Genomic DNA, 13,298 nt, shown 5'->3' with positions numbered 1-13,298 from the left:
TTTTAGTAAAACGTAGTTTTCAGCTATAGAGTGGTCTCGTGTGACGTCACAGTTTAGCTGTCGGCCATGTTGGAGTACACAAAGCCACTGGCATGCACGGCTGAGTCGCATAACCTATCGGTGGTGAACTTTTGTGCTGTCTTTGGTTGTGGCAGCAGAGCTGATAGACAAGAAATCATTCTTTCGTTTGCCAGCGGTCATTACACATCAAGGAAATGACACGAAGGAGCTATCCAAGCGACGTCGCGAGAAATGGCTGTCACGCATCTCTCGAGATATAAAGGAATGGAATTTGGCGTACACTAGAGTATGTGCGGATCACTCTATAAGTGGTCAGTGATTTTATTTACAAATTCGTTTGTGAACAGTATTTAATAAAGGAAATATAAATTAAACTTGGACATGAGAAGGTTACCGAAGCTTCATCGGCCCGTGACAGCAGTCGGTGCCAGAGACGTGTCGAGCGTGTACAACAGGCGAAACACAGAGATGCAGCCTCAGCATTGCTTGATATGAGTTTAACGTCAGATCATATATATATATATATGTGTGTGTGTGGGGGGGGATGAAGTTAGGGGTTAGTTTTAGTTGAAAGTTAATTCCTACACACACGCACACAATGACATGCATGTACAATGTAAACAAACACACGTGTCTGTTTGCACTGAGTAAACATTGAATATTGCTAAATATCGGACCAGATCTGTATATATTTACCCTTCCAATGACGAGATGAGAATTCTCGACGACCGTTGCTTTGACGTCTGGGACCCATCCACTGACAAACTGATTATAAGCGTCGAGCCCTTTGTAGCACTCCAACTCGTCTTTTGTGTAAGGACTGGGGGTGTTCACGAGATACGCGTAGATGTTGGCGTAGTTTACCGATGGAAGATAAGTAGGATCGGCACTGAAACCATCTGCACTCATCGTATAGGGATCCAAGTTACCAATAACCTTCAATTTGGTCAGGTAGCGAACCTTTGCTGCACTATCCAGTGATTCAAAGTATTGTATTTTCGCCGCACTTCCTTGTTTACTCGCCGCCATGTAGGATCTGTATGTACTCCAACATGGCGGACAGACCTCGTAACTAAGGAGATCGTGACGTCGGTGAGACCACTCCATACAGCCAGCTTGACAATATATTTCCCAGCACCGTATCCGCCAAGGAACAGACAGGTTGTTGTATTTGTAAGGTTTAATGGTGGAAAATATGTAATCATTTTTGTAAAACTGAAAAAGAGCACAAACAATACAAAACGTAAGTGCCTTTGTAAGTACTTAATAATAGCTAGTACATCAGTATAAATGCTACTAACACAAACCAAAGAAATATGAATATAAACATGTTAATATAACTGTAAATAGTAACACACTTACAGATGAAGCCGATTTTGTGGACTTCTAGGCACAGGATTATGTGGATTGAACACTGAGATGCTCAGTCAATGAGTCCATGGGCACACGGCACATCTTGAACATCACTTCCTGTTACTCTGATTATTTACACTTCGCTCACTTCCTGTTGAGTGCAGCTATTCACAATCGCCACTAGGTGTTGCTAAAGGACATATAAAATAACCAATACATTGAATACAATTCTCTCCCCGCCTGGCATATTAAGACATATGCCACTATGTACATATTAACCCACAGTCCTTTCCCATCCGAGTCTGTACGGGAGAACTGCTACTGTACTAAATGCAGGACTGCAGTCTTACAGTGAGTTGACCGGGCTGTCACTCAGCGACTCATCCCACCTATGGCTTTGCCCTCAGCAAGCTTTGGACTGTGTGACATGTCGTTCCCATGACTGTCTTTCTGGGAGAAAAGCAGGACCACTTCAGATATGGGTCTGGAGAATATCTTGAGCGTCTGATTTCCTGTCACTTTTACTTCCACCTTTCTTACTAGTCCATCTTTACTGGGAATAGCATTCACAACAACTCCCATTGGCCACTGATTTATTTTTGTCTGACTGTCCTTCATCAGAACTATGTCTCCTTCTTTGAGTGGTGGTGCAAGCTCAGCATGCTCATTGTCAAGCATTTTTTGCATGAACTCAGTGAGGTGCACTTTCATTCCAGGTTTCTTCTGTAACATCTGTCGAACGACCTTAGACGGCTGTGAGCATAGTCTCTGTTAGGGAGATGTCTCCGTGGGTGACGGAAAGGGAGAGGAGCAACCCAGCTGTTTGTGTCATCTTGTGTCAACTCTCGTTCCATGATCTGAAGGAAGGCTAGATCCTCAACAGAGTGAGCGAGCTGGTTGTCATTCTCTGTTGTACAGAAAACCATTTTTCCTAGGTTATCCATCTTTGATACCCTCAATGCACTTTGCGTGGGTTTGTGCAGGAGAGGATTCTTGCACTTACTTTCGATACTGTAGATTTCTTTCACTCATATCTGATTCTCACATGGAGTAAGGCAAGTTGGTCTTCCATTTTCAAGGATGCAGGTCTTCAAGGCACCCACTATGTTTGTCTTGTGGGATTTCAGTTGCTATCTGCCTTAGGTGATGATGGTGGTATGCAGCTTCTGGTGTCGGGATCTCTGCTCTTTGTTTGAGATTTCGTTACACTCAGTTAGTGGAGGTAGTGGGATGTCTATTTTTCCATCTATAGATTCTACTGTGAATCCATGGGCTTTTCTGCCAGCTGTGTCCACCATCCCTGCACAGGTTTTGAGTGTGTATGCCACTGCTGCTCCACCGATGTTGAACATTTCAAACAACTCTGATCGAGCTAATGACACATTGCTCTGGTCATCTAAAATGGCATACATTTTTCTCTGTAGGTTGCGATGACCACTGGGATACACATTCACAATGCAAATATTTGCACAGGATTTGCCTTTGAATTCCTCACCACATACTTTGGTACACCTTGATGTGATAACTGGCTGCCTTGTGTCCTCCCTCTCCCCGCCGTTCTCTGAAGAAGGGGAAAAACCTGGCTGATATTGCAGAGCAGGACCAGGGTGAAGAGCAGCGAGGTGTTTATTGCTGTCACACTCTGTACATTTGATGGGCGTTTCACAGGATTTTGCCTGGTGCGTATTAGAAGCACAGCAGCGAAAGCAGATATTGTTCTCTTTTAAGAATTGCTTTCTGTCATCTAAGATCATTTTCCTGAACCCTCTGCATCTCTTCAGTGGGTGGGGTTTGTTATGCATGGGGCAAAGTCTGTCAAGATTTTCTGTTGTGGTCACTGTATCTGATGATATGCTCGTTTTATGTACAGAGACCGGTTTCATGTGACTTAACTTCTCATTCTTGTAAGAGGTTGGAGCGAGAGTGGGAATGTTAAAACTTGGGTCATTTCGGTCTTCAGCTTCCCTGCAGACGAATTTTCGAAAAAAGAAGAAAGGGGGAAAAGCCACACAATGTTCTCTTTTGTATTTGCATCCTTGAGACAGACACTTGTCCTGGAGATATATGGGCAGCTTCTCGACAATGGGCTGCACTCCCCTTGCTGTGTCAAGGTAAGCTAGTCCTGGTAAGTATCCATCTCTTTTGGCGACATCCAATTCTATCAGTAGGTCTGCCAGCTCTTGAAGTTTTTTACTGTCTCTGTTATGATTCTTGGGGAAGTTCTCTATTTTACTAAAAAGAGCTCTCTCTAATACTTCTGGAGATCCATATGCTTTGTTTAATCTCTCCCAAATTGTTTTAAGACCAAGGGAGGGTTGCCTGACATTTACCGACCTAATCCTAAGTGCCTGCTCACTTGAATCCTTACCCAGCCATTTGATCAGCAGATCCATCTCTTCACTTACTGACAGCTCAAGGCTTTCAATTGTGTTGATGAAGGTCTCTCTCCAAGCTTGGTAGTGTTCGGGTAGGTCATCAAACTTTGTCAATCCTGAGGACACCAGCTGATTTTTAGCAAGAAATTTGGCAAGATCAGCTGTTGTAGTGTTATGATTTGTGTTGTCTGAGGGTGATGGCTTTGTGGGAAGAGCACTGTGCTGATGGTCATAATTCCTTTGCTGTAGTAAATCTGTATGAAGCTCCTGTGTGTCCCTTTGTTGGTACATCGATCTCCTATTGATGATGTGCGCCTGGGTCTGAGCAATGTTGTTGTGCTGGGGTGTGAATTGGACGTAAGGGGTAAACTTCCTTATCCTCTCTAGGTGCCTGTGGGTAATGCTGCAGGGCATGGTGGGTGACATAGTCATGCGTTCTTTTTAGTGCACTCTCTTGAAGTGGCAAGAACTCAGGTGCTTCAATATGGTCCGAGCCATCCATATCTGCAGCTGCTCTCTCCAGCACTACAGCTTCTATATGGGCAACTTCAGCTTCTCGTTGTAGATTGATGAAGTCAATTCTGGCTTCCAGCTTGGCTTTCTCAATTTTGAGTTCACCCTCCTTTCCTGTGAAGGTCCGCCTGATTTTTGCCACCTCTGCTTTAGCACGGGCCCTTGCTGCTTCTAAGCTGACTCTAGAGCTCGTCGATGAGCGTGAAGAGCTTGATTTTCTGGAGTGATGGTGAGACAGGCTCGTAACTGTTTCAACACCATCTTGTGAGCATTTCACTTTGCCTTCATCTGGAGCATCTACTGACCTAGTAGTTTCCATGGCGATGAAGTGCAGTGTAGCTTGTATATCCAAAAATCCTCCTTAAAATCCCACGGTAGGTGGTCATCTTTTTACTGTGCTGTCCTCACTAAAAGTTGTTTTAGTAAAACGTAGTTTTCAGCTATACCCACAGTCCTGGACTGGCCGGGACTGGAGGTCGCCGCGGTTCGGAGACGGCGGCGGCCGGGACTGGAGGTCGCCGCGGGTCGGAGACAGCGGCGGCCAGGATTGGGGAAAGCTGTGGCGCAGAGGCGGTAGGCACTGGAGCTGGCTGCGGCGCAGAGACGGCAGGAACAGGAGCTGGCAGGAACAGGAGCTGGCCGCGGCGAAGAGGCGGCAGGAACAGGAGCTGGCTGCGGCGAAGAGGCAGCAGGAACAGGAGCTGGCTGCAGCGAAGAGGCGGCAGGAACAGGAGCTGGCCGCGCGAAGAGGCGGCAGGAACAGGAGCTGGCTGGAATGCCGTCCGAATCCGTCGGGCCACAGAGTGTTCCGCTACACTTGCTGGGCCCCGTCTCCGGCTGAGAAGGTGCTTAGCCATATAATCCGCGTCCCCCAGAGTCTCAAAAACTCTCATCAGATCTGCCACAAAGTCCACATAACACACAGTATTAGGCCGATCAAAACCTAACGTTCTCGTGGCCCAGTCCAAAGCCCTTCCCCGCAGTAATCCCACCACGTAGGACACCATGGCCCCATCCGAGGCAAAAGTCTGAGGCTGATGGTCAAATACCCGTTGGCATAGCAACAGGAAGCCCTGGCACTTCCCCAGTGTTCCGTCATAGGAATCCGGAGCCGGCATGGGGGATTCCCAGACCGGCGGAGCAAGGACAGGCGGGAATAGTGCCGGTGCTGGAACTGGTGGAGACTTGACTGTCCGGGCTAGTTCGTGCCCGAACCAGCCAATCCGAGAAACTTCAGCAGCGAAACTTCTCATCTCCTCCACCAGCCTGGTAGTTCTGTACAGCATAGCTGCTCCTGTGGTTGCTGGGTCCATTATGGTCAGGTCGTTCTGTCACGGGAGTTCACAGGTAGGACCCAAACGCAAGACCACAGGAGACAGAAGTTAATAGAAACAGGTTTTATTTAGCCTGAATAAAGACAGGAAGGTGTGGAGCCCGTGGTCCGACACCAGAGTAGGCAGATCGACGGTGTGAGTCCCGTGGCTCGACACCGGAGAGCTGGCAGCTTGACGGCGTGTGTAGTCCATTGAACACAAAGGAGGGCAGAGCGGCGGAGTGTAATCCGTAGAACACAAGGAGGGCAGAGGATGCCACGGGGTTGAAGCGGGTGAAAGACGGTACGACCTGACAACCCCAGACTGCAGGACCAGAGTTTATATAGAGACAGGGGAATCATTAGTGGGACCTGAGTCTGGTGTGTCAGGCTGCAGGAGGTGATCGGCTGGAGTGTCCTCAGCTGTGCCCAATCAAGGGTGTCGCCATGGGAGGTGTCTGGAGGCAGAGGACAAACACAGAGCACATGGCACACAATAACAAACAGGGGAATGACAGGACACATGAGGAGAGGAGATCAGGGGAAACACACAACGGGTCAGACAGGGATCCTGGATCCTGACAGTCCCCCCCCCCCTTAAGGAACGGATACCAGACGTACAACCAGACACAAGAAAGGGTGGGTGGAGGGGGTCCGGAAGAGGGACGTCCCCACAGCTACAAGGCCGACTAGGGTGGGCGGAGGGGGTCCGGAGGAGGGGTGACTGGATCTGACCCGCCACGGACCGCAGAAGCCTTTCGACACAGGTGCTCCGGCGGCCGGCCGGACGGGCAGAAGGGCTCTGGACATGGGTGCTCCGGCAGACGGCCGGACGGGCAGGAGGGCTCCGGACACGGGTGCTCCGGCGGACAGCCGGACTGCCGAACTTGCTTCCGCCACAGGTGCTCAGGCGGGCTGGACTCTGACTCTCTGAGTCGGGGCTCCGGGGAATAGGATGCTAGTCCAGCAGCGGCCGGCACTGGAGGTTGCTGCTGCTCCGCGACGGCAGGCCCTGGAGGTCGATGCGGCTCCGGGACGGCCACTGGAGGTCGCTGCTGCTCCGGGACGGCAGCGGCGGGAACTGGAGTTCGCTGCTGCTCCGGGACGGCAGCGGCAGGAGCTGGCTGCGGCGAAGAGGCGGCAGGAACAGGAGCTGGCTGGAATGCCGTCTGAATCCGGGGAGCCGGAGTCGGCCGATCCACCGAGTGTTTCGCTACACTTGCTTGGCCCCGTCTCTGGCTGAGAAGGTGCTTAGCCACATAATCCGCGTCCCCCAGAAGGTCAAAAACTCTCATCAGATCCGCCACAAAGTCCACATAACACACAGTATTAGGCCGATCAAAACCTAACATTCTCGCGGCCCAGTCCAAAGCCCTTCCCCGCAGTAATCCCACCACGTAGGACACCTTGGCCCCGTCCGAGGCAAAAGTCTGAGGCTGACGGTCAAATACCCGTTGGCATAGCAACAGGAAGCCCTGGCACTTCCCCAGTGTTCCGTCATAGGAATCCGGAGCCGGCACGGGGGATTCCCAGACCGGCGGAGCGAGGACAGGCGGGAATAGTGCGGGTGCTTGAACTGGTGGAGATTTGACTGTCCGGGCTAGTTCCTGCCCAAACCAGCCAATCTGAGAAACTTCAGCAGCGAAACTTCTCATCTCCTCCAGCAGACTGTTAGTTCTGTACAGCATAGCTGCTCCTGTGGTTGCTGGTGTTGAGGAGAAAACTCGGATGAACAGACTGAGTTTGAGGTGTTTAGCTCAATTCAAGCAATAAGGTTTATTTGTAACAGAAGTATTATGTCCAGCAGTTCAACGTTCACGGACCTAAAAAATCTGCTATGTAGGAGCAAATGAAACTAAAAAAGGCGCTTAAACAGAGTGCGCATGCGTTTGTATAGGTTCTCCTTCTGGAAGGCTATTGGTTAAAGGAAAGTTGCAGGCGGAGCTGTGTTTAGCTGATCAGCGGCCTGGTTGGAGCACTGGGCATCTCCGCCCACACTGGCTCACGTCCTGGACCGCCTTCTCTGCATCATCAGTGTGTGTGCATGTTGTTGCAGCTGCATATTGTTATGTCCGACCGACTAGATAAGCTGGGCGCCTTCTCTTTATCTCTAAGACGGCGCAGGCAGTTGAATCTAGTTTTCTGTAAGACTATGTGACAGTTAACTGGGGCATAAGCTATCTCTCGGAGCCTAGTACTTTTCCACTGTGTTCAGGCGAGCGCTATGAGTGCCCCGCCCAGAGTATTTGACCTTCGTGTACTAGAGCTCGCATATCCGCGTATAAGCTGTGTTTAACATTGAATGTATATTTTATTTACACTGGGTCCATTATGGTCAGGTCGTTCTGTCACGGGAGTTCACAGGTAGGACCCAAACGCAAGACCACAGGAGACAGAAGTTAATAGAAACAGGTTTTATTTAGCCTGAATAAAGACAGGAAGGTGTGGAGCCCGTGGTCTGACACCAGAGTAGGCAGATCGACGGTGTGAGTCCCGTGGCTCGACACCAGAGAGCTGGCAGCTTGACGGCGTGTGTAGTCCATTGAACACAAAGGAGGGCAGAGCGGCGGAGTGTAATCCGTAGAACACAAGGAGGGCAGAGGATGCCACGGGGTTGAAGCGGGTGAAAGACGGTACGACCTGACAACCCCAGACTGCAGGACCAGAGTTTATATAGAGACAGGGGAATCATTAGTGGGACCTGAGTCTGGCGTGTCAGGCTGCAGGAGGTGATCGGCTGGAGTGTCCTCAGCTGTGCCCAATCAAGGGTGTGGCCATGGGAGGTGTCTGGAGGCAGAGGACAAACACAGAGCACATGGTACACAATAACAAACAGGGGAATGACAGGACACATGAGGAGAGGAGATCAGGGGAAACACACAACAGGTCAGACAGGGATCCTGGATCCTGACATATACGCCAGCTTGACAATATATTTCCCAGCACCGTATCCTCCAAGGAACAGACAGGTTGTTGTATTTGTAAGGTTTAATAGTGGAAAATATGTAATATTTTTGTAAAACTGAAAAAGAGCACAAACAATACAAAACGTAAGTGCCTTTGTAAGTACTTAATAATAGCTAGTACATCAGTATAAATGCTATGAACACAAACCAAAGAAATATGAATATAAACATGTTAATATAACTGTAAATAGTAACACACTTACAGATGAAGCCGATTTTGTGGACTTCTAGGCACAGGATTATGTGGATTGAACACTGCGATGCTCAGTCAATGAGTCCATGGGCACACGGCACATCTTGAACATCACTTCCTGTTACTCTGATTATTTACACTTCGCTCACTTCCTGTTGAGTGCCTGAGTGTCTGTAATGATATTTGTCTTGAGTTCAGTGGTGAGTTAGAAAAGCTACAAACAAGTATTCCCACTAAACCCACTGACAGGAACACTCTGATGACTGCAGGCAGTTTGAATCCTAGACCACTGAAAGAAGCTCTTCCTTTAAGACAACTACACATTGTACAATCACTGAAAGAGACTTCAATATCAAATCATTGGATCTTAAAGAAAGAGTTCCAAACAGACGAGTTTCCTTCTCAACAGACTGATTGTTCTTACAACAAGATCAGAGGATTTTATCTTCTTGAAACAAGATGACTTTCTTCATCATGTAAACCTTCAATGTGTTCACATCCATCAGTATGACTCATCAATTCAGACAACAGCAACATTTAGTCTTTTACAGAAATTAATTTGCTGTTCCATGAATCACTTCTGTCTATTTTAGTTTACAGAACTTAGCAGTGTCTCCATGACCATAAAACCAAAGTCCAGCATAGAGAGGCTGAGTGAATGTGGTCTGGACTCTGTGGAGGAGAGTCATGGTTTCAGAGACGCTGTAGAAAGACAGAATACCTGCTCTGTGATCCAGGTACACTCCTACTCTGGAGGACTGAGGACCAGAGACGGGAGTTTGGATCTTGTTGTACAAAAATGTAAAACTGTTTTTGTCACAAAGTAACGCCCAAGATTTGTCATTAAATCCAAAATCACATTCATGAGAGCTCCCTGTGCTGATGATATTCTTGTATGCGACTGCTACAAAAACTCCTCTTCCTCTCCACTCCACCTCCCAGTAACAACGTCCAGTCAGACTCTCTCTACTCAGGGCCTGAGAATATGTTGTGAAACTGTCTGGGTGATGAGAATAAGACTGTTGCTTTCTCATAAATGTTGCTTTTCTGTTCCCCTCAGATAATAACAGATATGTGTTTGTTGTGTTTGGAACCAGTGTGATTTCACTTGAATATCTTAAGAACTCAGCTCTGGTCTTGGGCTCTGCTTGTGAAGGAGACAGTAAAACGTCCACTTCAGTCGCTGCCAGTGAGACGTTTGTCCTCTTCTCTCTCAGAACGTCCTGTAGTTTATCTCTGACTTCTGACACAGCCGCCGTCACGTCCTCAAAGTAGCTCAGAGGACGGATATGGATGGCGGACGAGTCTGTAGCTTCTCTGAGTGGTGGCAGTGAGGGGTAGTTGTGTAGAAACTGGTTGTGGTCCTCTGTGTGTGAGAGCAGCTTCAGCTCAGCGTCTCTCCTCTTCAGCTCAGAGATCTCCTGCTCCAGCTTCTCCTGAAGCTCTTTGACTCGACTCACTTCACTTTTCTGCTGGGATCTGACCTGCTGCTTCACATCGGAGCTTCTTTTCTCCATGAGACGGATCAGCTCGGTGAAGATCTTCTCGCTGTCCTTCACCGCTTCGTCGGCAGAGCGATTCACGGCCTCCACCTCCTGCTGAAGCAGCTTCACGTCTTTCTCTCTGTCCTGGATTCTCTGCTGGATGTTTAGTCGACTCACCTCCAGCTCTCTCTGCCTCTCAGTCCTTTCTGCTGCAGCTGTGACTGTGTCGTGGCCTTTGTGTTCATCCACAGAGCAGAGGTAACAGATACACTGCTGATCAGTACGGCAGAACATCTTCATCACCTCATCGTGACGAGAGCAGATGTTCTCCTGGAGCTTCTTGGAGGGGTCCACCAGCTTGTGTTTTGTTAATTGAGCCGCGTCGTAATTATGCTGGAGGTGTTTCTCACAATAAGAGACCAGACAGATGAGACAGGACTTGAGGGCTTTCAGTTTCCTCCCCGTGCAGACATCACAGGACACATCTTCAGGTCCAGCATAGCAGTGATCAGCAGGAGCAGCTTGGAGTCCAGTCTTCTTCAGCTCCTCCACTAAAACTGCTAACATGGTGTTTTTCAGCAGCAGAGGCCTCGGTGTGAAGGTCTGCCTACACTGAGGGCAGCTGTGGAGTTTCTTCACATCCTCTTCATCCCAGAAGCTTTTAATACAGTTCATGCAGTAGCTGTGTCCACAGGGAGTAGTCACCGGATCCTTCAGTAGATCCAGACAGATGGAACAAGAGAGGATTTCCCGATCCAGCTGAACTCCTTTCTGCGCCATTTCAACTCTCAGTGACGACGACTGTCTGAGTTTTGCTTCACTAGAAGTGACTCTGCTTTGACTTCTGATCTGAACAACATGTGTTTGTTCAGTGAATGGAGGCTGTCAGCTCTATCGCTGCACCACCATGTTGGTTACACCCATCTTTAAAACTGTAGATCTGAAGGGGAGGGAACAAGGAAACATGTGGGCAGAGTGGAGCCGCTGTGTTTGAGAGCAGGAGGAAGAAGGAGGGCTTATCAAGCTGTGCTTCATTCCAGGAAGAGGAGCAGCGCTGTGAATGTCAACTTTGCTTCCTCATTCACAAGCAGAGCCTCGGTTAAAAGCTGCTCCACTTATGAAAACATTTCTCTTTTTTATTACAAGACAAGAGTCAATACATAAACATAACAACAAGAGGACGACAAGAACAGAGAGATACAAGCCAGCAAACATCATATAGTCAGTGTGTGTGTGTGTGTGTGTGCGCGTTGGTATCTCCGGATTGTGAGGCTTTTCACCTGTTTACTAGTGATGTTACGAGATGTGCCGACGCTTCGAAGCGTGTGTCGAGTAATGGAGGGGGCGTTTCCTTGAAGCGCGTATCGAGGCTTGCTTCATGTAGGGGAGGAGCCATAAATGATGACGTCCGAAGCCTCGCTGCCCGGCTGTACCACGTGACTGCTTCGGGAAGTGGTTCAGAGTTTGCCGGGAGGTTCGACAGCAATATAAACCCCTCAGGCTCCATTCAAAATGTGGGTTGTTCGTGGAGAGTTGCGGTCAGTTGAGAGTTTGGATAGTTTGGAGAGAGAGAGATAGTTTGGATAGCGTTTATATAGTTTGGAGAGTTTAGAGAGAGAGAGATAGTTTGGAGAGTTAGGAGAGTGAGGAGAGAAGGATAGGTGATAAGATGGAGCCAGCTAGGAAGAGGAGGATTTCTCCTGTGTGGGAACACTTTGATTTGATAACTCCTAATAAGGTAAGCTAAATCTAACTCTATTTCAGACACATTAGGTTTGCTTATCAAGAACTGTATTTTTCACAGTTTCTTCTTTTATTCAAAGGTGAGGTGTTTATTGTGCTCCAAGGAGCTGGGGTACAATAACAACACCTCATCCATGCTAAGGCATTACCGTGCCTTGCATGAGAATAAGGAGGAAACTGGAGCTTCAGCCAGCCATTGTAAGTCATTACAATATTACAAATGCACCATCACAATTTTTCCCTGTTCACTTTTGTGTATTGTGCAAATTAAGACAGGTAACAGACACTATTTATTCTCTTTTAACCAGCCACCAGAAAACAAGAGCTGGATGAAGCCCTCGTCTCCATGATAGTGACGGACACACAGCCCTTCAGTCTTGTGGATGATGTTGGATTCAGGGCATTTGTGTTTGCGTTTTTGTGCACGCCAGCATCTTTCTGTACCCTGTGAAAGGGTGTTTTCAAAGGCCGGAGAGGTCGTGTCAAAAAAAAGGAATCGTTTAAAACCAAACACTGTTGAGAAACTGTTATTTCTGAATAAAAATGAATAAAATGTCCCGTGTCCTGTACATCACTGTCCAAGTTCCACAAGCATATTCAGTCCCCTCTTCCTTGTTCCACAAGCACTTTCACTGTCCTCTGCCTGCTTAAGCCCATGCCATTTTCCTAAAGTGACATAATAACATCATTACACAACCTGCCATATCATATGATACTCCCATTTTGGGAAAATTCACACACAGAATACATTCAAAAAATATATAAAAATATTTTATTATGCACATATGTGATCATTTATGTACAGAAATTATTTGGTCATACATTTTTGTAATTCAGTCATTCCCAACAGCCATAACAGACACAACAATTCAATGCATCACATTATGTGGTTCAGATACAGCTGCCTGTGATTATACACTTGGCCAGTAGGTGGTATCGTGTGCACATGAAGCATCGAGTAATGAACCCTTTCTCGAACCAATTGGCTGAAGTGTTGCGAGGCCTCATGAGGCTTCATCTCGCCATCACTACTGTTTACGTACTTACTTTGTGAGGACATGCCGGACTTGTGAGGACAAAGTCCATGTCCTCACAAGTCGCGCACTGTAGAGGCACTTATCAACACGTAACTAACGTCCTCCCGCGTTTTCTCCGCATGTCTCAACAACTCGGTTTCACCAGAATTCTAGTGTATGCCAGTGTGTTACCCCAGTGTATAATTTAGATTTCCACTTTTATTTTTATTTTTTTATTTTCCCGCGAATGTGTGTGTCGTCAATGATTGGCTAGTATTAGGCAGACTCTGGTCATTGGCTGTACTCGAAGTCAATCACACAC

At 47.8% G+C, this 13,298-nt stretch overlaps 1 protein-coding gene across 1 annotated transcript; it reads right to left on the bottom strand.

Moving 5' to 3' along the window:
- Positions 1–8,819: 8,819 nt before the first annotated feature.
- On the bottom strand, positions 8,820–11,024 carry LOC306775884 (tripartite motif-containing protein 16-like). Its single transcript, XM_079266437.1, has one exon. It carries the CDS (start codon positions 10,995–10,997, stop codon positions 9,318–9,320), a length of 1,680 nt encoding a protein of 559 aa, XP_079122563.1. The 5' UTR covers positions 10,998–11,024; the 3' UTR covers positions 8,820–9,317.
- Between the last annotated feature and the right edge of the window lie 2,274 nt (positions 11,025–13,298).

The sequence above is a fragment of the Melanostigma gelatinosum genome, assembly GCF_949748355.1.
Source record: "Melanostigma gelatinosum genome assembly, chromosome: 3".
NCBI lineage: Eukaryota > Metazoa > Chordata > Actinopteri > Perciformes > Zoarcidae > Melanostigma > Melanostigma gelatinosum.
The sequence above is the reverse complement of the archived record's forward strand: the minus strand, read 5'-3'. Positions and strand labels throughout refer to the sequence as shown.